The 27,139-nt window shown below is 46.0% G+C and overlaps 1 protein-coding gene across 2 annotated transcripts in view; it reads left to right on the top strand.

Moving 5' to 3' along the window:
* SLC38A1 (solute carrier family 38 member 1) overlaps positions 1–19,238 on the top strand; it is a 42,286-nt gene extending 23,048 nt beyond the window's left edge. Inside the window, exons 6-17 of one of the 2 annotated variants that reach the window (XR_012764731.1) lie at positions 1,162–1,254; positions 1,571–1,652; positions 2,851–2,933; positions 3,822–3,880; positions 4,003–4,128; positions 6,341–6,420; positions 7,608–7,708; positions 10,864–10,982; positions 11,531–11,672; positions 11,774–11,871; positions 12,934–13,121; positions 16,362–19,238. Coding sequence is in view for 1 of the 2 variants with exons in the window: in XM_075428195.1 (XP_075284310.1) it covers positions 1,162–1,254; positions 1,571–1,652; positions 2,851–2,933; positions 3,822–3,880; positions 4,003–4,128; positions 6,341–6,420; positions 7,608–7,708; positions 10,864–10,982; positions 11,531–11,672; positions 11,774–11,871; positions 12,934–13,035 (1,085 nt within the window). In the remaining variant the exon portion in view is untranslated. Of the gene's footprint in view, positions 1–1,161; positions 1,255–1,570; positions 1,653–2,850; positions 2,934–3,821; positions 3,881–4,002; positions 4,129–6,340; positions 6,421–7,607; positions 7,709–10,863; positions 10,983–11,530; positions 11,673–11,773; positions 11,872–12,933 lie in introns of both variants that reach the window. The other variant, XM_075428195.1, reaches the window with a different exon arrangement.
* Positions 19,239–27,139: the final 7,901 nt, after the last annotated feature.

Consider the following 27,139-nt stretch of genomic DNA (forward strand, 5'->3'; position numbering starts at 1 on the left):
TGTATCTGTAAGCAAAATATATTCTAAACACAGAAATTAGAAGTTACTTACAGTGTTAAATGTCACTGTGCTCTGAAGTCCAAGAGTCTCTTTCCTTGAGTAACAAACTCTGAAGCCAGATTTTTAAAATTATCTGTGCACAAGAACACTGTGATATTTTAATATGTAATTTGGACCCACTGAGTTACTGTTGTAGCATATATAATGTCAGAAACTGTCTGTTTAAATTAGATACGTATGCCTAATTGTGGACACATTTGTGCCCTGTTAGTTCCCAAAATCTAAGCCCTGGTTTCTATGCTGCTGGAACATCTAAGCTCAAACTTACTGTTTATGCAAGCTTCAAAGCAGAAATGTCAGCTATAAGGAAATATAGAGAAAACCAAACAATAGGATGCATTTTAAAAATCATCTGTACAGTGTAATATCTGCAATACTTCTCTTTCTGTTCTCATGTATCTCGCCATCGTCACAATACCCAGTCTTTTTCTCAGCCTAAATCACAGCCAAGGGCAAAAACATTTAACAGAAACACAAACCAATTAATAGCGGAGTTTCTCAAGCTTGACGTATTGAAAATGAAGTTTTAGTTATAATTTACACCTTTCCCTGCTTTTACCAAAAACATACCACACTAAGAATTCACAGGCTAAAGCTTCATCATGAGAAACTGCAAATCATCCTGTAAGCCAGCGGCTGCCCTCATTAAGATCATTTAGTCAAAGCAAGCGAAATTGCAGAATTGTGGTACTGTGTCTGCTGTGGCCAGGCTGCCTGTGCTGCCTTGTGGATCCTGCTGTAACGAGTTTTGTCTGGAGAGGAGGCTTCCTACGTCACTCTCATTGCGGGTGCAAACCTTGTACGCCAGGATGGGGATACCAGAACTTAACATGTCACTAGGGGTACAGACAGACTCATTAAAGGGGCCTAATAGCCTTATTAAGAGCTTCCATTTCAAAATGGCTGGTAGCCAACAATAACATTTATAGACGTCAAGAAAACATTCCTACATAAGTTTCAGCCCTAGTAATTACAAGAGAGCTCTATTTACTTGCAAAGGGCAGATATGGCTGCACGGATGGGTGGTTAGCTGTAAGTGTTTCGACTCCACAGCTTTCACTGGTGTATTTGTTGCCTTTCTCCTCGTTTCTTTTCATGCAGGCTGCATGGTGTATGAGAAGCTGGGTGAGCAGGTCTTCGGGACCCCAGGGAAAATGATTGTCTTTGGATCTACGTCTCTCCAGAACGTTGGAGGTAAAGGAGATGAGGGGTATTGAAAAACAAAACCCTGGAATATCTTAATAATGGTAAGGCTATCAGCCAGTCAGGTTCCTCCTTCTCTCAGCGACATGTTGGGATCTCCGTGCTCCTTGATATAGCTGTGGCTAACGCTTTGCGTGCAGCCCTTTAAAAATGCTGCATAGTTGAATGATCAGTAGTTCACAATCAATTAGAGTTTGGGGTCTGCTGTCACCAGACGCTGATGCGGGAAAAGGTTCAGTATGCTTCTCCGTACTTGTTCCAGTAAGGTTCCTACCCATTTTCTAACCTGACTGTCTTCTTCCTCCAGCAATGTTGAGCTATCTCTTCATAGTCAAAAATGAGCTGCCTTCTGCCATAAAGTTTCTGATGGGAAAAGAAGAATCTTTTTCGTAAGTTGAACTCATTTTTGTGATTAGAGTGTAGAATTTAACATTGTGTAGATACATTTAAGCATATGTTTGTAAAATCTCTTTAAGTACTGGATACTCTCTAGGTTTGTCAAAGTAGGTATTCCCAGGAATATCTCAGGGGGTTAATAAAAACGGAGGCAACTTTGGGAAGGAAAAGAGGATGGATAGGAAATAAAATGTGAAGCAATCAGTAGTTACTCTCTTCATACACCAGACTTTCATGCAGAGTTGTGATTTATACAAACCTCTTATTGTAGGATCTAATCTTTTACAGTATTAGGCAACACCTGAAGATACTGGGAACAATGCAAGTCTAAGATATTATGTATTTCCCTGCATTCTTAGCACCTTACAGGATTTTGCCGCTGAAGTACTGTCCGTAGTATGAAATTCTTCGATACTTGCATATGACAACAGCGGAATATTATACTTGGATTTCTACTGCTTATCACTCACTGACATTTACCAGCTTCTATAACAGAGGGGTGGTATTTCTTTATAGTGGTAAATATCCTTTGCACTGGGTTATAAGGTATGCTGTAGTGCAAGATAAGAAGGTAGAGATCCCATTCCTCAGGCTTTCATACTAAATTGGACCGAGCATTGGCTATACAGAACATCACTAATGCTGTCCCTTCTCCCCTTTCTTGCTTGGCAGCAGAATTGAAAGCACTTTGCTAGAAGGAGATACAGCCTTTGCCTGGCTACTGTGTGCCAGCCCGCAGGAGCCAGGTTTGCTGCTCCAGGCACGTGCCCAAGTGGTTTAGCAAACAACTGGTGGTGGCCTCCCCTGCCCCACTGTGCTGTATGTGTGGCCCCTTTGCATGGTCTTTCCTAGTCCTGGCAGGTCGAGGGTCTTTATGTCAGGTTGCAGAGCCTGTTGTTCTGCCTCTCAGCCCCACTCACTGGTCTCAGCAGCAGGGTGAGGTTTTGTCTAGGGACTATGAAAATCTGCCATATCCGAGTCAGAGCAGTGCCAAATTTTAAGGGCTGGGTACTTAATGAGCCTACAAAGCTTGGACATGGTCCCCATCTCTCCTTTTGTAGGAGCTTGTGGAGTAAGGAGAGCAAAGATAGTCCTGGAACTGCAGCAATGGAAAAGGATGACTGAGTGTGAGGAATACAAGAGAGGGTTTAAGGCGTGCTCATGGTGGGGTTTTTTTAATTTTTTATACAGGGCGTGGTACGTGGATGGGCGGATCCTTGTTGTCACAGTCACGTTTGGTATAATCCTGCCTTTATGTCTCCTTAAGAACTTAGGTAAGACGTAAATGCCGTTGTGGGAATAAAATAAAGGAGTCCAGACACCATGCCACTGACTGCCACACCGGCAATTCAACTACAATTAAAAAAAACATGCTCTCATTGTAATCGAAACAGCCTCCTTAGTCCAGGAATAAGCTGTGTTTTGAGCATATTTGAACAAGAAGGCCTAAATTGTCACAGCAGTTGAACTCGGGATGAACCAGCTTCATCCATACAATTGTGGAAATCGATTTAAAAAATTATAGTTAAGAAGGTCTTGATTTCATAAAGCAATTCTTGTTTATGTGTAGCCTGTAAAAATAAATTCACAAATCATGAGATTACAAAAAATAACTTAATTTTCTATCAACATCGAGATTTTCAGTGGTGAGGTTAACTGGAGCTATTGGACTTTGAAGTAAGATGTGTATAGAAGATTGTATTTTCAAATGTGTTTGAGTCCACACAGATGCTGTTAGGTACACAATGCGTTTTTTAAAACCACATAATAAGTTCTGGCACTGAAGTCTCTTTTGGGGTTTTCCTTTTGAAAAAAAACCCGTACTCAGCTGATGTGGCTCATATCAGGAATCTGGGTCATGTTCTGATTGCAATTGCACATTTTCAGGTTTGTTTCTACTATCACAGCCCCTTGCAAAAGCAAAATTAGTTAAACAGCCGTAAAGGTGACACTTGGGAAGTCAAACCGGTCAGAGCAAAGCTCAGGTCTGTCTGAATGCTGGAAGGCTTGCAACATGAGAGACTGCCACACCAACAGGACATGCTTTTGTCCTGCCCAGAGGCTCACAGTGCATATTAAATGTATAATACAGTTAAACTTTAAAAACCAAGATACGACTAATAAAATAATTATGTATGAGATTTCCTTTTAATTTCTTTCAGGGTATCTTGGCTATACCAGTGGATTTTCATTAAGCTGCATGGTATTTTTCCTGATAGTGGTAAGTTCAGTTTGCTTTGTTGGATGAGAACCACGTGATAGGATATTCACAATTTCTCTGATGTTTTAATTTGCTTTTTGTTATTGTTTTTAGCAATTAGCTGTCCTCCTCTGTCGTTCTAGGTTATTTACAAGAAGTTTCAAATTCCCTGTGGCGGATCGGAGTTCAATGCAACATCATCTATCCTATCAAATAGCTCAGCACATGAACATATGTGTAAGCCAAAGTATGTTATCTTTAATTCCAAGGTATGTTTCTTTTTATAATACTTTTTTTTAATTCACATAATACATGCACTTACACCCTGTGTTCTTAATCCGATCAGCACCACGTAGGGCCTGATCCTCTGTGCTTGTGCTCCACTGGTGAACACACAACGGGTCTCCTTGCCCAGTCTTCCAGAGAGGCCGTGTTGAATGTTATCTCCTTGCAGTCTTGCTCTGCCCTGGTAGTAGACGTGCTAAGGCTGTGAGCCCAAGCTACCACCGGACAACTAATGCTTTCTTTGGGAGAGTTTTCCTTTCCACTGCTTCTTACTATCCGTGCTGCCACCACGCCTTCAGGCTGTAGTTTAGCAGAGGTTGAGTAAGCCGTTCCTGCATCCAAAGTCCTGAAGTAATCCCTCTGTCCTTCCGCACACAAACCACTTCTTTGTGACAGGGTGCGTGTTTTCTGTAGCCATATGGTTAACTGGATGGGGAAAAGGATAGAGTTGAAAGCTAATCCAGCAAAAATTTGATTGCCTTTCAGCTGGATGCTTTCCTCCATCGCCACACAGCTGCAGGAAAAGTTGTGCCAAGAGAATGCGAGACAGCAACTGGCCGTAGCTGTGGGAGCCGGTGGATTGCTCCTGCCAGCCATGCTGGGGCACAGGGCTCGTTAAACAGCACCTTACCCAGCAGGGCAGGGTCCTCTGCCTGCCGCAGTCACATTCGCAGGCAACGCGCATGTATAGCATGCACGTGCAAAAATTAACTTTTTTTTACATCCGTACTACTAGCTTCAGTTGAAGAAGCCAATACAAGTACTTTTCACTAGTTGGGGATAGCCATCAGCCCAGATTTGGTGTGACAGATCAGGAATTAGTTAACTTGGTGTGCAGTAGCATCTTAGGTGCAGGTATATTTTAGGTAACGTTGAAGGGCAGCCGTCTTCTCCTACAGTAAGTGTCAGCATTTGCCTCAGAGTTGATGGAGGCACATCAGAAGGATCAGTCCGTCTGAACTAGGCACGCTGGAGCTGAACTCTAGAAATTTGCACTCAGGGCCAACAGTTTGCCAATCAATTTAGCAACTTCAGTGTATGAGAGGAGAGACAGTTTCACAGGACCAGAGCATGGCTGAGGCTGGAAGGGACCTCTGGAGGTCATCTGGTCCAACCTCCCTGGTCAAGCAGGGCCACATAAAGCCGGTTGCACTGTGTCCAGGCAGCTTCTGAATATCTCCACAGATGGAGACTCCACAACAGTAGCATGCTGTGGGGGAGAGAAGGAGGCACAGGACTGGGTGAGGAAGGACTACTGGAGACCAGCCAGCGTGTTTACTGAATCTGTCGGGCCTGAGGCATACCCCAGGACAGCTTCTGTGGGAAGGGGATGCCTGTGGCCGGAGCGAGCAGATCTCAGAGGGCTGGGGAGAGCTGCATGTAGGGATGGACTCATTTTGTCCTTACAGGAGGACCCATTTTTCGTGTGATCTCTGCTCGTACCCATTCCCTGGGGAGAATGGAAGTTCTTGGGCACTGAGATCATTTGTGAAGTTTGGCTGTATGCTGAGGACTGAAACTCGCTCAGGTTTTCGGTGGAGAAGGGGGTGAGGTCCACCCCAGAGACCTCCTGCACTTCCTGGTGACGTAACGGTCTCTCTCTTTCCCCAAGGAAAAGCATTCCTTCCACAGCCCTCCTAGCCCTTTTGTTGGCCTGGGAAATGAAGGGACTCAGTCTGGTACCTTGAAATATCCATTTATTTGTAAGTTCTGCATTCCTCTTCTCTTTTCTTACAGTCTGGATATGGGCTTCCTCTTCAGGACTTCAGCCTTAGCACCACGGGTGCGCACCCCTCTCCATGCCAAGGCAGGGTAGCGTAGTGGCGACCCACCATACATCCCTTTTACGTGTGACGGGGTGCTAGTAACGGTGGCAGTAGCTGGGCAGGGAAACTCATCCCAGGGAGTGAAACCAGCGGCCGTGCGGCGTCCAGCGCTGCGCTCCACGAGCAGAGTCAGGACTGTGCTCGCATGACCAACGCGAAGGCTTTGTCCTCCCATTTTAAGAGCACCGCTCTCCATGTTTCATTAAATACGTGCTAATTGACAGGTCTGCTGTCTTCTCTGAAGGCTCTCAATGTTCAGTTGAAGAGTCCAGAGAGCTGGGAGCTGAGGTAGTTGAACACGGATAATTTTTTCGCGCCTCTGGGGGAAATACTTCTTCTTAACTTCTTTTCTGAAATTCCCTCCGAACAGACCGTGTACGCTTTGCCCACCATTGCTTTTGCATTCGTGTGCCACCCGTCAGTCCTACCGATTTACAGCGAGCTTAAAGAGTAAGCCTTTCTCTTTTTTTTTCTTTCCCCCCCCAGTTAATTGTTTTGAACCGCTTTGCACGGAAAATGTTAGCGCAGAGGTGCTCTGAGTCACTCGTGCCATTCGGAGGAGATGTTCTTTAATAACACCCAACAAGCCAGCAAGCGTGGCTGTCAGCTGGGAAATCTGGCCGCCGCGGCACGCCGCTGGGGCGGGGGTGAGGGAGGTTGAGGATAATGCAATGCTTTGGGAGTTTTCTCTGGAAGCACACAGCAGCCTGGGGAGAGCCAAGTTGTGCTGGTCGCTGTTTGACACGGCAGAGAGGTGTGTGTTCAGCTAACGGCGTTTGCTCCAGTGCAACTAAAAATCTGTTGTGGTACCAGAGAAAAAGGGCATTTTCAGGCTTGCCTGTGCTAAAAGACCTTTGCCAGTACAGCTGTCTCGCTGATACCTCCGGCTGGGCAGGGCTGCGGGGAGCTGGAGACCAGCCCTGCTGCGGCATCGTTGGCAGCTGGGGGGGCTGCAGTGGGGTCCTGGGCCATGGGGGGACCCACAGGGGAGAGGTCGGGGTCAGGCAGACCCAGGGGTGCCCTCAGGTCCCACACACTTGCTGGGCGCTTTGAGTTTCAAGTGACTTGAGCAGGTTCCCAGATGCCTACTTAGGGCATCCCTGTGTGGATTTAAAAGTCTGAGTTTAGGTACTGGAGTGTGAATATTTCAGAACAAATATTTAAAAATGAAATGTTTGCACTTAATCTGTTTTACAGGTCTACAGTCATCTGCATACGTTCATTATTTTCTACCCATGGGGACACAAATTTTTCTCTGCAAACATTCAGAATGTTTTTTTTTTCCTGTGTATAATTTTACTCTTCCTTTACTTTGGCCTTTTAATTTAATTACTGAGGTGTTTAAGGGCCATCCCTCTCCACTCGGCTTCACCCTTCACTCTGTTTAGGCGGGTATGGCCGGGGAGCAGAGCCGCAGGGCAGAGCCACCATTTCTTGACTTAGGCCCAGGTAGGGTCCGTTTCCCCAGTCCTTCTCTTCCTTGTGCAGCTGTCAATGAACTCCCGTTTTAAATGAAAATGCATTCATGAGTCTCCCCAGAATTACAATGTTTATGCAAAGACTAAATATATTTTTAAACAGCTATTGAAAAATCCGGCCCAACCATTGTTATGTGTTCTTTTTTCTTTTTTTCCCAGCCGTTCACAGAAAAAAATGCAGTTGGTTTCAAATATCTCATTCTTTGCCATGTTTGTGATGTACTTTATGACTGCCATATTTGGCTATTTGACTTTCTACGGTAAGTATGCAGTTCTTTACTGATCAAAGTAGAAAGGGAATACATGTGAAATCAACAGTGTAACCCAGCTGGAAAGGAAAGTCCTATCCACTTATATTAAAATACTTTTTCAAATAATTTTCCTTAAAGTTTTCCCACTGAAGGTACAAATCCTTTCCTCCTTTTCCGCTGTGGATGAAAACCACAAGTGAGAGTGGTACTTGCAAAAGTCATATTCAAAATATGAGAGAGAGATTTGTTTAAGAGAATTGAGGACTAGCTGGGCCCCACTAAGATTTTCATTCCAAGGTCCTCACCCGAGTGTTGCATACATTGGTAATGACTGAAGCGTGCATATCTGCATAAAATGAGACAGATTTGACAGCAAGTCCTGGGAAATGAGTATCAAATCAGCCATCACAGCTTTTTCGTTTTCTTACTGACACTTTCATCATAGAGGTGAAGGACGAAATGTTTTCCCTGTGTCCCTAGAGCCGACCCCTTCAAGCCTTGGTTAAATAAACTGGCAGTGAAGGTGGGGAAGCTTCAAGTGTTGTCCCAGCTCAGCCGCCAACGGATGGCTATTTCAGTGTTGGAGACTTGCACCCTGTCTCTTTTCATGCATATCAATTCACTTACAGAAACAAACAAATTATGTTGTATTGCTGGAGGATACAACATGTATGTCCTAAAGGCACAATTATTAATTAAAGGGGGATAAAACACGAATGTCGCCCAGGAAGCCTCTCCCATGTTCCAGTATAATGTGAATGTTGAAAAGTAGTACCTTTTCCACGGACCGTTAAGGGGTTACAAGAGAGATGACAAAACTGCTGTTTGCGTTTTACCCCAGAGTCACCAAAAGGTCCTCGGTCTTCCCCATCCTAAAGAGTGACCTTTTTGTTGCGATCTCCTCATTCATGATACCATTCCTTGTGAGCCACTTATGGCAAGAGAAAGAAAATAAGGAAATATGAAATGTGGCATTTTTTTTTTTCCAAAGGTGTACTTGTCTCATATTTGTTTTCTCAGGCTCTCATTCTGATTATGAGGCCTGAAGTCTGCACGTGTTGAAGTAACTTGAGGTCATCTGTTCTGATTTTCCCAATAAAACCGCAAACACGCTGCAAGTGACAACAGCAACAGCCGTTCTCATCCAACTGCTCCCGTCTAACACGTTTTCATAGAAACGCATCAAATTAGCGGCCCCAGGGAGCAAGTGGGTGTAAATCAGCACGGACCCCTTCGCTTTGGCAGGGAGGAGATTCTGATGTGCTTGCCCCAGGGATCTGAGGAGGCAGATCCGTGGCGCTCCTCTCTGGGAATCTCCCACGCCCCTCAAGGACGAGGGTCTGGAGTCCATGGAGGAGGTAGGGGCTGCGTCCTTCTGGCCCTCCCGAGGGGGGACGGCGGAGGAATCCCTGGGGTGTCTCGTGTGCCTCTCCCCACGTCAGCCGTCCCTGATCCCCAGCGCCCATGGGGGGAAGCTTCTGCAAGGGTCAGTGCCATGACAGGCAGAAAAAGAGACACTGAGGGAATACAAAATTCCTCCCCCTTGATCCTTCTTTCCCTTGAGACTGACAAGACCTTAACTTCCATATGTTGGCTTCCAGTTTTCTAACCCTCTTCTCTACCCTTTCCTGGGTAAGAACAGCGTTTTTATTGTGGCCATTTTTTCTTTATGCCAATAGTACTTGTCTGTTTGCTGTGTTCTCGAAAGTGTTGCAGTGATGACTATATTTACATTGCAGAATTACAGAAAAGAGGTGTTTTTCTTCCCCTAAAAGGTCACACTGTGGTTGGGCTCTGTGGTGTATCTAGCTGAAAGGAAAACAGACCTTCAACTGTAAGCCTTGCCCTTCACTTCCTACCTGGCTGCAGCCCGTGAGCGGTACAGAAGTTGCAGTCTGTGCTTGCAGGAGCAGAGTAAGCTCTGTGTTGCAGAAGCTGTGCATGTGCCCGGCTTGAAAACCCCACTCCTAATCTGCAGGGAGGTGGGAGAGTGTTTTCTTTCTCCTGGTGGGGATTCAAGCACTGCGTAGGTGGTGTTGACCCGTGGTCTCTCCTGGAAGGGCGTCCTGGGGGGAGCGCAGGCATGTCGCTGCAGGGCAGATCTCACTGCCTCCAGGAATACACGAGGGTTTACCAAGTGCCAAAGGTCTTAAACTAGACGTGGCCGCCGAGTTCCCTTTAAGGACTTTGGTTTAAGAGCTGTTCTGTTTTACCACCGGCTTCCTAAGATTAGCAGGCAGAAACGAAATATGAGCCTAAAAAGGGTCAGCGAGCATGTTTTGTGGTGCGCTTTACAGCCGCCCCCTTAGGTTATTGCTCCTAGATACTTAAAAGCGACAAAGCAAACACACAGGTCCCTCAGCTACTTGGTTTTCCTGTTGGTTAGCACACGCAGACCCACTCTGCGCTATTTATCACAGCCTCAAGGAAACATTTTTGCAGGAGGTCATATTAAAATATCGCCAGCACCTCCCTGTTAGGCACCCCCCACAATCTGCCTTGGCTTCTGGGGCCGCTGGCTCGGGGCGGGGGGGTGGCAGGTTCAAGACAAAAAAACATCAGGGCAGCCCTCGGAGGAGCTGCCGAGGGATTTGAGGCAAATGTCAGAGCATCCCGCTGAGAGCTGACCCGACACAGGCTTTTGTTCTTGGTTGAGAGCAGGGGCACTGCTTTTCACTGGAAGTTTATTTGCTGTTTAGACTAATTTAGCTCAAAACCTTGTAGCTGATATTAAGTTCAGTCATTGCAGTGCATGTGGTTATTTTTATATCATTTGAAACTTTAAAAAAAAAAAAAAGCCCACGGAATCAATTAGAAATAGCTTATTTCACTCTACTTATTTTTTATATATGTACATATGTAAGCAAGCTTTCGTCTATGACTCACTGTTGTCTTTCCTACAGTGAAAATTACCTTAGACTTAGGCATGTGCTGTCTTGAATTAGGATGCATTCCCAAATCAGGCCTCCAAAGGATTAATCTGGAATAATGGGATCATTAGGATTTGGTTGAAAGCGCTGTTTTAACTCAAGACTGTTTCATTCCATGCTCTTTTGTTTGCAGATAAATCACTTGTTGTTCAAGAAGGCAGTGTTGTTAAGTAATGATTTTTGTGAACGGATTGCCTCTTTGCCAGAACACTTATCTTACTGTCTTTTCCATAGACGATGTGCAGTCAGATCTGCTTCACAAGTACCAGAGCAAAGATGACATCCTCATCCTGACCGTGCGCTTGGCTGTGATCGTTGCAGTGATACTCACAGTGCCGGTGCTGTTTTTCACTGTAAGTAAAAAGGTCCGCACGGTTTGGAAGTCGGTAATGGCTATGCGCAGCGCGTTTCTTCAAAACACAGTCCAGCAGCTGCCAAGTCAGCGATGTTGCAATTACGCAAAAAAACCTTGAGCTTGGATCGGTCTTTTCCCACACCAGACTCCCACTAACTTCTGGAGAAGTTCTCCATGCAGGAAATAAATTAATCGGTTTTGGTCTTAAATCTATTTTAAATTGAATCCACAAGGGCGCTCTCTTACTTCACATGACTTCACTGGAGCAGGCTCAGAGGCGAAGTTCATTTTTAAGGGCAGAAGGACCCCAAAAGGCATGCCAGAAAGGGAGGAATGTCCTCATGCAGATGCATGTATAACTACAGTTTCAAAATACTCAATTAATTTTAAGGATTATTTCAAAGGGCATTACATCAGAGACCCCAAAGTTTCTGATGGATCTATGCAGCGCTTGTTGTCGTGTGAAGAACCGGTTGAAATAAACATGGGAAGCTTTGAATTGGCTTATAGACTTTTCCTGACAGAGAACTCTCTCTCTTTCTACAGGTGCGTTCGTCACTATTTGAGCTGGCTAGGAAAACAAAATTTGACCTATGCCGTCACGTTTTGGTTACTCTTGTTCTTTTGGTTATCATCAACCTGTTAGTCATTTTTATCCCAACCATGAAGGATATTTTCGGAGTTGTAGGTACGGTATCCTGGTTTTGTACTACTAGTGAAAGACTGTTGCTAACCAGTCAATTAGCTGTTGCTAACAACTAACAAAACTCATTTATTTAAATTTCGCAGGGGTCACTTCTGCCAATATGCTGATTTTCATTCTTCCTTCATCGTTGTATTTAAAAATTACGCAGCAGGATGGATCAAAGTTGACTCAGAGGATTTGGGTATGCATTCCTTTCCGCTCAATGCAGCGCTTTGATCTTGTCATTCCTTATAATGTCCCAGACGTAAAGCGTAACGAATCTGAACACACATGTGAGCTTCTTCACGTTACTTTCCATCCTTGCTTCAGTCAGCTGGCAGCTGTGCTTGCCCTTCTCCTTTGCTTACCCTGGGGGTCTCCCCGTGGAGGGGCCGAACGACAAAGGGCACCTTGTCTTCTGGGGTGCCCTTCTCTGCAGGGCGAGGGGCTCTCCTCCTGGCTGGCAAGCGGCAGCTCTGCCGCAGCCGTAGCTGTCAGCAGGGTGTGGGTACCCACACACCCCCCGGCCCCCGCCAGCAGCCCCTTCAGCCCAGCAAGGCTTCTACATTTCACCGCGTTGATTCAGAAAGCGTGCGATGCGTTCCGTTTGGGTATTCCTCGTGGATTTAATTGACCCGATTCAGACTTAGGGTGCTTCCACCAGAAGCAGCCAGTCGAAATGTTAGCCCTTTGGCATGCATGAGCAAATGGGAATGGGCCTTGGAAAGATTTCCTATGAGCCCCAGAAAGAGCTGCAGCTGAAAAGATGGAACGCTCTTGTGTATTCCCAGTCTAACGGGGCGTGCCCTGGAAGCATCATAAGGTCAGACCTTCCTGCTCTGAGCAGACACGCAGGAAAACTGTGTTTCACTTGTGGCTCCATCCACAGACCCCAGGACGAAGGGGCTGAACTTAGATGGACACATATCCGATGGGAAGAGTATACCTACCTCCGTGAGGCTTTGAAAAGAGCAGAGTCGATTGGTCCTAAAAACAGACTTGCTTAATCCTCTTTAGGGATGATTGGTGTTTAAGAAGTGAATTGAAAGGAGAAAAAAATAGAGTTTGGTGTTCAGCAAGTAATTATTAATGACACTAATCTGTTTAATTATCTATGGGTCTTGTCTTTACCAGAAGTGCTATCCCATTTTAGCTGATAACTCTGATACATCACCTTGTAAATCTCTTTAAGAGGAGAAGTTAACATGCTTGACTTAATTGTCTTTCCCTTTCATTCATTAATTTTCTCTGCTTTTTGTTCCAGGCATCCCTTTTCTTGGCATTGGGGATAATGTTTTCCCTAGTGAGCATTCCCTTGGTCATCTATGACTGGGTACAGTCAGGAGGCAGTGCCGAAGGCCACTGAAGTTCACCTCCTTCTGGAAAGAAGACACCCCCGTTTGCTACACACCAAAATCGCAACCATCCGTTCTGTTATCTGTTCCATCTTTTGTGAGTTTACTCAAATCAAATCCAAATAATGATTATCCAGTACTGAAAATACTGTTTTGGGTATACTTTCTTGCAGAAAACAGACCCATTTTTCCAACACGCGTATCACTCTGTCCCCCGATACCGAGCTATCAGATCAGCTGAAAGTCTGCGTTAATTGTCCATGAGACTATATAGAGCATTGCTCATAGGAATTCATCACAATTAATTTGTTTCCCCTCTTCCACTCATGAATTGCATTGTTCTGTTATTACCCTTAGCCCTTCAACCATAAGCTCTGCTCCTTTCGGGCAGCAGCGCCTGTTGTTATCAACCCCAACTGGAGTGATGTCAGTTCACGCCCTTCCCCCCGTCTTTTAGCCAAAACTCTGCTCTCCGATCGTACGCATCCGGTTTGTTGGCTTGTTTGTTTGTTTTGTTGCTGTTCCATGTACCATTTGCCTCACTGGGTTAAACGCAGCATCCTGGATACAGGCACAAAAGGCACCACGAGTGCGTAAATAAGCGTTGTATAAGCCTAGGTCCTAAATCTGGTGCTCCTCTCTGCTGTTCTGGTGGGGGAGCCAGCCCCAGGGCTTGGCCCTTTTGTGGCTTTGGGGAACAGACCTGTGTGTGTGTCTTTGTGACGGGGGGCAGGGAGCAGGAGAAGGAGAGCCACCACCACCAGCCACCAATCCTCTGGCACACTTCAGTTGAAGCCTGACCAGAACTAGACTTGACCCCAAGCCATGAGTACTTGAGCCTGAAGAGAAGCAGATGCTTGGGAGATTTCCATAGGAACTCTGCATTTCCTTCAGTATTAAACCGTTTACTAATGCCCTACTTCAAAAAAGCTCCACTTTTAGCAAAACCTACGCATTTAACCATACCTCATGCCTTTTCCATTCTGGGATTCATTTGTACATGCCTTGTAGAGACTGGCTCCTCTCTTGTGTCTTATCCTCCCCCCACTGAAGTCAGACGGATTTTTGACAGCAGCGGGAGCAGGATTTGACCAAGCCTGCCAAACTACTGGATTTCTAATGGAAATTAAAATCTGTAGCATTTCTTTAAAAAACCAGAAACGCTTCTTATATTTAAGATGTTTCATTTACATTTCTCATCAATTCTCCGTAACAATTAAAGAAAAGACATTCAATTACTACTAGCAAAACCACTGTTGTCCACAACATAAGCATTTGCCTAATGCCTTATAGCCGGTGTAGAGAACTACCTGTAGAGACTCACACGCTAAGCAGGTGATTGTTAACCGTCCTGAGCAGCCATCTTCTATTAGTGCACTGCCAGCAGCATAAACGTGTTCACCTTGTGTTATTCACCATGTGAGCAAAAAAGCGTCTCAAGATACGAACCCAGCTCCCACTGAAAGAACCGATGGCTGAAGGGCACCCCGCCTCACGCCCGAGGGCTGGGCGATGCCCTTGGCGTGCTCGGGCTGTACTGGTCAGTGTGCCGTGACCCTCCTGTTCCCAGTAGCTGGTTCATTGCCAACTCCCATTGTAACTGTGGAAGGAGGCTCTCATCAGGTGTGAGGAACCTGTCATTGCAGCTTGTTCTTTTTAAGGCTAGAAGTGGTGAATTTGGGATCTTGCAATTTCTGTGAGCTATTGAGTTGCCTCAGTTGCCATTGCCTTCTCTTACATGGCTGGAAGTCACTGGTAGCTGAGACCATAAGCACCTCTCAGGACCTCGAAAGTTGGTTTCTGAGGGTGACTTCCAGAGAGGTTAGTTTGCGGCCTTCCTTGGAATCTGGGCATCGAGATGCAGCGTTCATGCTGCAGAAACTAAACCCGTGAAACCTAGACCTCTAGATCTGTACCTCAGCCTAGGCAGTGAGGTACCCAGCTCTGCTGATACTCCACTGTGATCCAGAAATAAGGCAGAGCGGACTCTGCAGGCTGCCCAAGTCCCCGGAGTAGCCCAGCAGCAAGAACAAAACTGGAAGCTTCCTGCCTCCGGGCAAAGTGACCTGCTAGACAGCAGAGCAGGCTTCCCTGAGTCTGTCCTCCTCCTGGCCCCTCAGGCCTTCACTCGCAGGGTCCCCGCGAGGTTTCCAGTGCTGTGTCCTTCCTCCCAAGCACCCCCCGGCCCCACATTTAGCACATGAACCGCTGAGCTGCCCGGGAGCCCTGGGCTGAGACAGCTCATGCTTCTTGGCAGCTGGTCTCAAACCCATTCCTGTGACGGTGCAGGTCACCAGTTCTCTCCACACCATCTCTTTATGGGACTGATCCCTGACATGATTCACAAAGAAGTCCACACCGTAGCCTGCGAGCCCAGGTGTTATTCAAGCTCTGGAGAGGAGAACCCATGCTTGGTTCCTATCTCCTCAAAGCTCATTGCAGCCATCTTCCCAGCTTGGTGTGTGAGTTTGTGGCTCCCCTTTCACAGGCTCCCAACTCTCCCTGGTAACTGCAGCGGGAGCCCAGCATCTCACTCCATTCTCTGACTCAGCTTGCTGGGGTCACATTTTAGGTTTCAAGGTGCCTTGTAACTTCTCTGGATCTCATCCCAAAAAACCCAGCTCAGACCTGAGTACCGCACAGTGTTCTCCTCAAAATGCTCCAGGGCTCTCCTGCTTTCCTCTCCCCTTTATCCTTCTTCTACTACTGATTTACAAGCAGTGCAGCTCTGTGCATTGGAGGGTTGTGAGAGAGGAGATCCTTGGAGAGATTTTCAAATACCCAAGTAGGAGCTAGAGGTCTGATCTGCTGCACAGGGTCCCAGCAAGGTCACAACGGCGACATCTCCATTCCACTCCACCCCCCAAAAAGTCTGTAGTCTCGTGTTTAAAATAACAGCCACTGAGTTTTGGCAGCCAGCTTCCTTCGGCTTGAAGGGCTGTTGGGTGACTGATCGCTCCTTGCATTTTCCTAAAACTCCTCCATCACTATCACTCTCTCTCCTCTTTCCTATTCTGCCTTCTTCTGTTTCCCAGTTTATTGGTATACCGGAGTTTTACTGGATAAATAGGGAGAAGAATGAGCTGGGTGTGTGCGCAGAGTGAAATTACTCGAGGTACTGGACCATCAAAGCATATCTTAGATACTGAACAATAGATACCCAAAATATTGAGTCTTTAGACAGACTTTGTTTCTGGGTTTCTGAAAGTAACGAGGGAATTTTGCTTAGACTGATTTACTGGCATCATATTTATAGATATTTATGGAAAGGAATCATGTGTTTATTGATGTCTGTGGTAATGAACGTGAAATAACGTGCTTTTTGTTTTCTCATCAGGTTTATACATTCTTAACAGAATGCAATAGACCCTGCTGTAACTGTCAACATCAGTGATGGATGACAATATTTGTATGAGGTTATCTGTAAAATGTACTGCTGTTATTCAGTTCATTTGAAATAGTGAACTTGTAGCCAACGATGTACGAGTCCCACATTTTAGCTAGGATTTTAAGAGCACAGTGAAATGCTGTAGGAGTTTCTCTGTTGTTAAATTAATAGGATCCAGAGTACCGTATCTGCTTAGGTGGTAGCATGCTTTCTTTTCATAGAGAGTTTATCACTGTTGTGAGCACTGCAAATGTCATAGACTCGACGCAAAATTGCTCCTTAATAATTACAACAAAATACTTTATAATTCTTTTTTGCGTAATAGCGACAATTGAGCGGTGAGGGACAAGGAAGGACTAATTAGAAGCAAAGGCTCCTAATAAGATTGTAGGAGTTAATCCTACACTTAAGAGACAGCCTTGTTGCCTCTCCTAGTCCGCAGCACATTGCAAAGAAAATAGTTGTGAGCTTAAAGCACCCTTACAGTCGCAGAATACACCTGCCCTTCTCTGTCCGATGGCAGACACCCCCAGTAGGTAAAACACAGTAAATTGTTATTTGGGGGCAGCATCTCGGGAGGAGTGACCTCTCTGGGTGATGCTAGCTCCTGGTCAGAGGGCCAGTGCCAAATCCGTGCACCGGCACAGACCTTGTGTAGGGTCGGCAGGGACCGAGCGGTGCCCGGCCGGCGTGCAGGCCCAGGGCAGAAGAGATGGTCTCGTCCTGTGAGGTCAGGGCTGGGGCTCCCCATCCGCTCCCGAGGGCTGCTTTCCTGAGCCACAGACTGACCCATAGCTTGCGCTCCACTTGCAGTAGGTCACACGCGCAAATGCAGGTTGGATGATGTATGGGTTGTGTCTGTACATCTGCCTTACAATGCATAAGCACCACAGCGCTCTCTGATATTAACAAGAAATGGTATCTCTAGTTTATCTTTAAATGAATACGTTTCTTTGCCTGAACCTTACATTAAGGCTAAAGAGCATCTTGGTCAAAACAAAACTCTTTCCTTGTGGTGGTGTCCCACCTCCAGTCCTACCGTCCCGCCCCGGTGCCTGTAGGAGAAAGGCACAGCAGAATGTATTCAGCTCCATCAGCAGCTCCACGAGATGGCTTTATCGTCTGGTGCCAGGGTGCTTTCTTAAACAATTCCCCAGAGCCCTTGGCACCAGGAAAATCCTTATTTCCTATAATTTACACAAAGAATGTTTTATTTGTATCTAATGTAAGGATTTCTGTAACAAACTGTGAAAAAAAAAGATAATGAATTAATAAAAAGTACAGGACTGGAAAGGTCTGGAGTTCACAAATTGTACACATGCCTATGTTTCTGAAGACAAATCTATGCAGTTGTGTTGTATTGTAGGAAATTTCATTTTTATGTACATATATATATTGTAAATAAATAGGATGCTGTATATTTTTGCAGTTGTTTATCCCCTGTGATATAGAAGTGTTGAGATAGGCGCTGCATATTAAGAATAATTTTAATAGAAATACAAATACTTTAGCTTCTGACTTAGCAAAATATACATCCTTTCCTTTCTCCCAAGATTTCGCAAGTTAAATTCTAAACTTGAAATAATAATTACGTTGCTAATGTAACCAGAAGAAGAGAAACAAAGGGTCCAATGAAATCACTAGGATTAGTTCCAGTGCACGACTCCCTGATTTCTCAACAGCAAGTTAGCCAGTCTTCCTGCTGGGTAAACTATCTCCCTTGTAAAGGGCCCCTTTGGTACCCAGGTACCTCTCACCTCCTCAGCTGAGGTGGCTTTGGGCAGAAACCAGAGCAGACTACAGCCAGCAATTTGACCCAACATTACGCTGTATTGTATCCAGGCATGCATTTACCCAACTAGTACAAACAGAAGTCAGGGCAGGACTTCTGCGTTTCCATTTTAAGCCACCAGAAATGCTTGTAGTTCAGAAAAAACGTACTACTAGCCAGGGGTGGGCAGCAACCAGAGCAATCTGTGCTGTTTCTAGCCCACTCCCTCCCTGCAGGGTCCCGTGGCTGCTCCTCCGCCGCAGACCCAGGCACGCTGCTATCATGCGACCAAACAGCTAGCACCCGAGGCTGGCGAGAGCATCCCTGGCCAGGGACTGCTTGCACATCCCACCCTACGAAGGGGCAGAGGCCAGTGTTTTTGTCGTGGGATAGCTGCGTGTCCAGAGGTGAGGGTGATGGGAGGGGAGCGTTGTGTATGTCCTGAGAGTGCTTCTGTCAAGAGCCTTGCGTGGACTTTCTAGCTGGTAAAGCACGGAAACGTGTTTTTTCAGGATTGCTGAAAAACAGAGGTTGAGAAATGCATCTAAAAATAATTATTTTTTTTTCCATGTTTACTTTATGGTCTTGGATGAAAATGAAACTTGAAATAATGTTTGTTTTCACCATGAGCACAAATTTGAGGAAAAAACCTATATGCAGTCACTTCTATGGAGCTTTTCAAATTAATACAAGTGTACATTCTGTTTTCAGTGTTACAGCCAACAAAATATAAACTGTAAAGGTATTTTTCCACAAGACTTGAACTTTGTCTTGTTTCTAGAAACCTGTTTTTAGTGTCCCAAGGTATGTTAAGGCTCACCCAGATCCAGTATAAACAATATTGTTTGAATGATGTGCGCTTGATACGAGCTCGTCTCTAGTAGATTGTTGAAGTGAGTCATTGGTAATATTTTGCTCCTGCTAACATCACCATACTTTGTGCTGCTCATATCCAAATAAACAATGCAGTTTTTCAGTTTCTGTGTGTAAATAATAAAAAAAAATGTATTGAGTTCTATAATCTCTGTTACCTCTATAGTTTTTAAACATTAAAATTGTGATCTAAACTGATGTTGGAGCCCTACTCATTCTTTCGAAGAGATGACTATATATCATTACAATGCCTTAAACAGTGTGTGCTCCCCACAAATATTTTCGCTGAACTCAGGGCGTGCAGCTCTTGCAAGGCTCGGTGCCGTATATAGAGCAATGCATCAATACATGGCTACGGGGCATTAACATGAAGTTTCTGATATGGCTTTAGAGGGAGCTGAAGCCAGGGTGTATGGTCACCACAGACGGGCGCTGCTGTTGACGGTTGTTTCTCAAGCCCAGTGTTTGTTTCTGCCTGTTCCCTGAGGACTGTCCGAGTGCTCACCAGTGTTCCCGGGCCGAGCCAGGCTGCTTAACTTCAAGGGCTACTGCTTGGGTTGGGTTTGAGTTCAGACACCAGACTGGTGCGTGGAGTGGTTAATCCGCTGCCGGACCCTCTCTGCTACAGAAGCAGAAGCTGTTAGCAGATGGATGAGGAGGATACCCAAAACCAGTAATGTCTTAAGCATTCCCAGCTAGATCTGCCAAAGTGCCTCTGTCAAAGCCTTAGAGGGTCTGCAAATCACTAACTTTTTGCCTTTGACCACTCATTTTACTAGTGCTCGGGCTGTAGTGACCTCTTACAAAAAGACCTCTTGGCTAAAGTCCCGGACATATGACTGGAGAGCTTACTTGACTGAACAGGATGAGTACAGCCAGCACCTCTGTGGCACAGCTCCCCGGGCCCCTCTGCAGGAGAAGCAATAGGAGGATTTATGTATCAGAGGATCCCTGGCAAGCCTCTGCCCGGTCCCCAAGCCCAGGGAAGTGTCTGAAAGCCATAATCCTGGGAGCACAGAGGTACAAGCTTCTGCACTGACCTGGTCTAACAGCCTCTCCTGTTCAGGCATACCCACTTCTCTATCCAGCCAGGCATGATTACCTCAGAGCCGTATCTTAAAACACAGGAGCATGGGCTGTAGAGTTCAGAAAAAAAAGGAGAAACTGTACTTCTTTTCTTCCTCGCTTGCTGAGACAGCAAAAAACATTTGTTGCCTTTTGCAGTGCAGTCTGACAGCTTCACCTGAAGCTCACCTCAAGCCACACAGCCAAGGAAAGGAACACCAACCTCCTTTCCAGCCACGAACTTCTACCTTGGGTTTGGCTTGGTCTTCACATATCCCGAAGGTCAGCCGGACGTCTGAGTTCATCTGACCAGTCCCTACTTGGGGGTGGAAAAAAAAGGAAAATTACCTAGGGCAAGCTCTTCCAGAGGGAAGACACCTCCTGTTTGGTTCAAGCAGGGTCTTAGTTTGACTTAAGTTTGTGTGAAATTGCAGTTAGTCTTCAGGCTGAAGCCCAAATTCAGGCCATTGTTAAGATGTCTCATTCTGCACCGTGCCAGGGGCTGGTAGTAAGCACTCACGCCAACTTTTAAGAAGTGTAGAGAACGCGCAGATGCTAGGAGCAGGGATGCCCCGTTTTTAAGCCTTTCTAATCACAGACCCCAGATAATCTGAGCACGGGCTTCACTTCTCACACCCTGTTCTCCTCAGACCCACGCAGGACAGCAGCACCATTTGCTTTGCAGGCAGTTGTGTTCTCAGTCTCCAGCTGAAACACTGACTTCTTAACACAGACCCCAGTGTGGTTAAACAGAAGTTTTCAGGGAGCCTGGCATCTGTATTTTGCAGTTATTAAGTGCCATGCATTTCTCTTTAAACTCACGGTTACGGAAAATCAAGTCTCTTAAAGCTGTTGGCGTTCCACTGCTAAATGCCACGGCGCTGGCGAGGGATGGTGTTGCTGGCTTGGTGTGCCCCAGCCTCGCCATGGCTCACTTCTCGAAAAACACGAGGTTACTGGGATTCTTGGAAAAAGGTGTAGTTTTTTCGAGGCTCAGACAATAGGGCTAGGAAAGTAAACTGCGACAGGCTGGGGTGGCCCAGGCCAACCCTGTCTGAGAGGCAACCTGCAGAGCAGAGCCACCCCACCAGGCTGGCCGGCGGTGCCTGGCTGACTGCCGCCCTCTTTGAGATCCTTCTTCCGTGGGCCCATGGAGGCTGCTGTCATGGAAAAACGGAGGAAGCGTATCATCAGCAGGGGCCAGAACGTACCCAGGAGCCGAGAACCACATCCCCTCCTTGGAAAATGCCACTTGGCTTAAAGCCTCAGGTCCTTTCCCCAGAGGTAACCAGATCCCCTTCCTCCTGCCTACTGTGTCCCCTTGGGAGAGAGTTTGCCCAGTGGTCAGCAAACCTTACCCCATGCCCTGTTGCCGGTTATGAAAAGCTGCTAAATTTCATGTGGTTTTTGGTGGAAATCATCACTTCATACTACACCCTGTGAATGCACGAGGTGCTGACCATGCCCACGACATGCTCCCATGAGCTCTCCTTTCTGTACACCTCTGGGGACCTGTGCTCACATTAAGTTCCCAAAAGTGACTCTTTCCAAACCCTGTTGTTTTCCCAGCAGTGCTCACTTCACATAAGCCTTGCAACAGATGAACCACCTCTGTCACTGCCTGTTGGAGACCTGCCCCGCAGCCCAGGCAGAGCTGCCGGCTCCCCTCACCTCACTTAGGAGGGGTTTGCTCAACCAGTCCACTTGTCCAGTACGGAACGGCAACAACCCCTGCGCAGAGGTGTTTGACAGTGGTTAGAGAAGCGAAAACCAAGCTTCAGATGCAGGAGTATCCGTGGCTGCCATTTCCTCTCTTCGGGCTCGTTCCCCGCAGGCAGCAGCGGTGCTGGGGAGCAGCCGACGAGGAGGAGAGGAGAAGCTCTGCTGGCCAGATGCCTCCCCAGCCGCTGGGACCAGCCCTCCGGAGCTCCTGGCTGTGCAGTCCGCCACAGCGATGCAGCGAGCGCAGGGCTTGGCAACATCGCCGCGGGAGCCAAGCGCGGCGAGGATAAAACAGCGGTTGTTCTGCCCCGGCTAATTACAAAGGAGCATAGCGGAGTTAGGCGCCAAGGTATTGGAAAGTGTTATGATAACAAAGAAACTCATGAAGAGGGTGGAGAAATTTTTACAACGTGAGATCAGATTAATGACCTGTACAACGGCTGCAGTAAAAACAGCAGCATACAGATGCTACAACATTTGTAGAACACATTTCTTCAAACCATAACCAAAGCCTGTAATTTGGTAGGAGGTTAAAAAAAAAAAGAAAAAAAAGAAAATTATATGTTCACTGACACAGCCAGTTCTTGCAGACTCTGAAGTCTCCTCGGGCTTTGTGCAGCCAATGGTTCCCACTAGTATTTCTTGTATGAAAGCTGGATCTATTAATTTTCAGATACCGTTTGTAGATAATCAGAGAATTGCCAGATGCTGGAGAAACAACTTCACTGACATAACGAGGCATTATATATCTCTTGCAATTAGATCATCACACAATGAAAGGAAAACAGGCATCAGTCTGCCATTCTCGCATCCAGTGGCATTTAAACAATGAGCACGGTCTCTGTTACTACTGCTGGCAGGCCTCCAGCAGCGCTTTGAAAAGGCAGCGTGGCCTCCCTGTAAATTGATAAACAATCTTGTCGAGCAACAGGCACAGGAACATTCAAGCCTTTGTTAAATTTTGACTCGAGTGGAGCACTAATTGGCATCTTTCCGTGCAGAACAAACAGGGTCAACCGCTCCACTTTCCAGAGGCAGATTATTTTAACCAGGATCCGCAGTCCCCACAGTTAATGGAAGAAAACCTGGCAATGCGGGTACTAAGAGATGCAGAAATTATTTGTTTTCTTGAAGAATTCTGGTAGTGAAAACATTCAAACTCAGTTGTCAAAAAAGCCTGAATAACTGGGTCCTAGGTGTGCTGATGACTTCAGCACACAGTATCACTGCAGAAACAGATGTGCCATCTTCACACGGGATGCTGATTTCCTAGTGTAAGATGTGATCACTGGCTGTACCATTCAGGGCCATTCTAATCCAGGGAGAGGATGATATTCTCATCTCTGCTCTAGGCCAAGGAACAGAGAACAGCCTGAAATCTTTCATGTGGGACCACCAGCGCCTGCCAAGTTGCAGAGGACTCTCTGGTGAGTGGGAAGTGTGCTGAGACATGCGCGTGCCACCTAATTATCCTCTTTCGTCCAGTGCTCCAGCACGTCCATGCCTGCTCCAGATTGCACTGGGGAAAACGCAGCTCTTGGTGGGACCCATGCTCTGGCCAGCCATGAGGAGGAAGCTTCATGGCTGACCAGAGCATGAGGCCCAAAGGATGCACCCAATGCAGTTTGCAAACCTCAGGCAGGCAACTAAAGCACTGAGTAAGTGAGGTGGGACGACAACGCACCAGGCAAAAACATCACCAACACCCTGACTTCTCTGGGGACATTCTCACTATCATAAAAAGAGAGGACAATTATAAACCAGTTAATTCAATTAAGAACATGTCTATATTGACATTACAACCATCTACCAAGCACAAAAGACCACTAGCCCTGTTTACTGCAGAAATAACCCATACTTCCTTTGAGGGCACCTGAACACCACTCTGAGAGCTTGGGAGAGTTGTCTAAAATTGGAAAGGTTTTTTTAATTTTGGTATTTACAAACAGTCCAGATGCCAGTAAACAAAATAAGTCAAAACTAATTGCTAGAAAACATCTCTTGCAACACGGTCTTCTGTGTTGCAGAAGACCTCTCTTCCACCTACCTCTGAGAAAACACTGTGGTTAGCACAGCTGAGCAACAAAAACAACACCCACAAAGAGTAGGATTCATCAAAGCTGGCTCGGAGAGGTGTACTTTTCATGAGGGGACAGACATGACGAGGGCATTTACCCACAAGAAGAACATGCAGTGTTTCCAACCCCACTGCTTTATAGGTGCTGTCTCAGCAGACCTGCATCAGTGCTCCACCAAAGGCAGTATTGTCCCAGCACACAGCTGGTAACACCTCTCCTACCTTGCTGGGGAAGTACGAACTTTGGGATGTCCTATGGCTCAAAGCTGCAAAAGAGACTTCATGTGTCCTTGCCACGGATCTGCCCAGCAAATTTTTGGTCCCAGGGACCCTCCAGGAAGATCTGGATGAGCTAAAGACAGAAAACCCACAGTCTAGTTACAACAGTCAGATTAGCTATATAGCACCCATATACAAATGCTGTAGATTTTCAAAGAAATAAGAACTAAGTAACTGCTAACAAGGATCCCATTTAGAGTGCTGAGTTTTAAGAGCAAAGAAATTTAGCCACAAAGATCTTGGGTTGGTACAGAGCTTATTTCACAGAGGTCACAAGCAGGCACCACTAAGTGGTAGGAACACTACTGAAAAGGACCAGACTAATTTACTATTAGATACACAGAGCTCTTCGCAGGCATCACTTCCACGACTTTCCAAGGTTCACAGCTTGCTGTGCGATTGTTGAGGTCACTGTGGTCAATGGAATTAACCTTAGGTTTATATAATCTGATAAAATGTCTTAGACTTTCATACTCTGAAGAACTGTCTTCATGGGTCTCTACTAAGATACTAAATTCTACGTGAATTGTTTTGGCAGAACGGAGGGGACAAGGGAAATGCTAGGTAGGCTTCAAGCCTTTGCATCTTTTATTGCTGATGTAGGATTTATATTTTATTGGTTCCAACCTCAGTAAGAAATGAAAAATTGTCTAAACCAACTCTGTAAAAGATGTGGAGAATCAAGAAAAACCAAGGAAAATAAATAGCAAAGGATGCCAGTGTTGCACTGCTGAGGAAAACGTTTTAAGCAACAAAAACCACCACAACTGAGTTGTAGGAGCTCCAGGTGTTCTAGGGCAACTTTATTGCAAATCTCAACTAAGCAGACAAACAAACAAATCAAAAAAAAAAGGCAAGTGCAACTGTAAAGTTCAGTGAAACCCCATCTAATGTGTGAGGCCCAAGCTGTGATGAGGTAGCCAATGTGGCTAGTGATGGCTTTTGAGGATTGCACAACTGGGCATCTGAGTCTTCACTGTTCTTGAGGCAACATTACTTCGCATATGCACTCCTATTTCTAAGTGTATATTTGACTATTGCTGCTCTTTTTCCTTGTCTCCACAGCCAGCTGAGCAAAAATATCATTAGTTATATGAGTTTCTCCTAGTGGGCTACACACATGCAGACTAATCCCTGACACAAATCTACCATTCGTATCCAAGATAAAGAGTTAAATTTGCACAGACACCAGCAGTTTAGCACTAAACCAACAGGCTTTGCAGCAGCACTGCATGCTATAGAACACACATCTGCTCTCCTCTCCAGTGAAACTGGGTCACCAACAGTATTTCCTCCTGCACTGTTGTTTTATATCTGAACATGCAGAAACCGAGGTGTTACCCCAGCGTACAAGGTGTTGATGACCTGTGTAACAAATCCACCTCACCTAGCAAGGAAACACAGGGCAACCAGAGTCCTCACTGGTACTCACAGCATTTTTCATAGAGTTAGGTCTGGGATAAGACAGATACCTCGTGTTTTGCCTCAACATCTGAAAAAATAGTCACACCACAACACTAATGTGTGCATGTCATTTAGCAGCCCAGCTCATGCTGCTTGTGACGGCCTTAACCTATCTGCGAAACACTGGGTGCCCGCTGCTTTTTCTGTTTCAAGTCAGCAGATGGTGCTTTTAGGAGGACTGTCTTCCATCTCCGCTGTTTTACAGCCAAAGGAGTTTGGTAGACCCCGTAGAGAGATTCTCCACCAGGCTGCACGTCATCTGGGAAGCCTAGAAGGGGAGTAAGAGGAAAAGGTTGCACACATAAACTAAATAGTGGTTGAAGTAAGGAAAGACTGACAGAGGGTCAGAAAGTTTTGTGTAAACATGTAAGTCCCTTGATGAGCCATGCTTTAATTTTCAGTAACGTGCTACTCTGCTGTCTCAGCATTTTATACCGCTGTTTCTCAGCAGAGAGTCTCAAAGTGCCCACAGTGCACAGCAAGTCAAGGTGGTGAAGTCTCTGTGCAATGTGTTCTGCAGAGACGCACAAAACAAGCTGCAAAAGAAGGAATTCACCACCAGAGACCCATCACCTGCTCAGAGCTGGCCAGGCAGGAGATGTTGGCCAGAAGGTCCGTTGGCTCGCCGTCCTGCGTTTGAGGAGGAGAGGGAGGAGAATAAGGCAGTTCAGTTTATTTGTTGCTCAGTTTTTACCACTTCTGTCCTTCCCCGTTTGACTCAGCTGCCGCCCTGTGGTTGGAATGTCAGCATCAAAACCTGAGCAATTTGAATGCATTTTAATAATCTTATTCATAATATTATACATAATATTGTTACACTAGTACAATACTTCAGAAAATGTGCATTGTTAATGTTCTTAAAATGTGCATTCCCTCTGCCTTCTTATTGAAAAATATCTTTTTCTTGAGCTTTCACCAAGATCCTGAGAATTCTCACCAGTCTCTCCTCCCGCCCCTGCCCAGGCAGTGTAGCTGCAGGCGGATTTTTGCAGGGCAGCTCAGCCCTGAGGCTCCCCTTCCCCACACACTGGGGTGACCCAGGGACTTGTAGGGGCTGGGCAGAAATCACAGAATCATAGAATCATAGAATGATGGGTTGTAAAAGACCTCTAAGATCATCAAGTCCAACCATCCACCCAACACCACCATTCCTACTAAACCCTATCCTGAAGTGCCACATCTACTCGCTTTTTAAACACCTCCAGGCATGGGGACTCAACCACCTCCCCAGGCAGCCTGTTCCAATGCCTGACCACTCTTATAGTAAAGAAATTTTTCATAATATCCAATCTAAACCTCCCCTGACACAATTTGAGGCCATTGCTTCTCGTCATATCGCTAGTTACTTGGGAGAAGAGACCAACACCTGCCTCACTACAACCTCCTTTCAGGCAGCTGTAGAAAGCAATAAGGTCCCCCCTCAGCCTCCTCTTCTCCAGACTAAATAGCCCCAGTTCCTTCAGTCGCTCCTTGTAA

The sequence above is a fragment of the Opisthocomus hoazin genome, chromosome 8 (genome assembly GCF_030867145.1).
Source record: "Opisthocomus hoazin isolate bOpiHoa1 chromosome 8, bOpiHoa1.hap1, whole genome shotgun sequence".
NCBI classification, from domain to species: Eukaryota; Metazoa; Chordata; class Aves; order Opisthocomiformes; family Opisthocomidae; genus Opisthocomus; species Opisthocomus hoazin.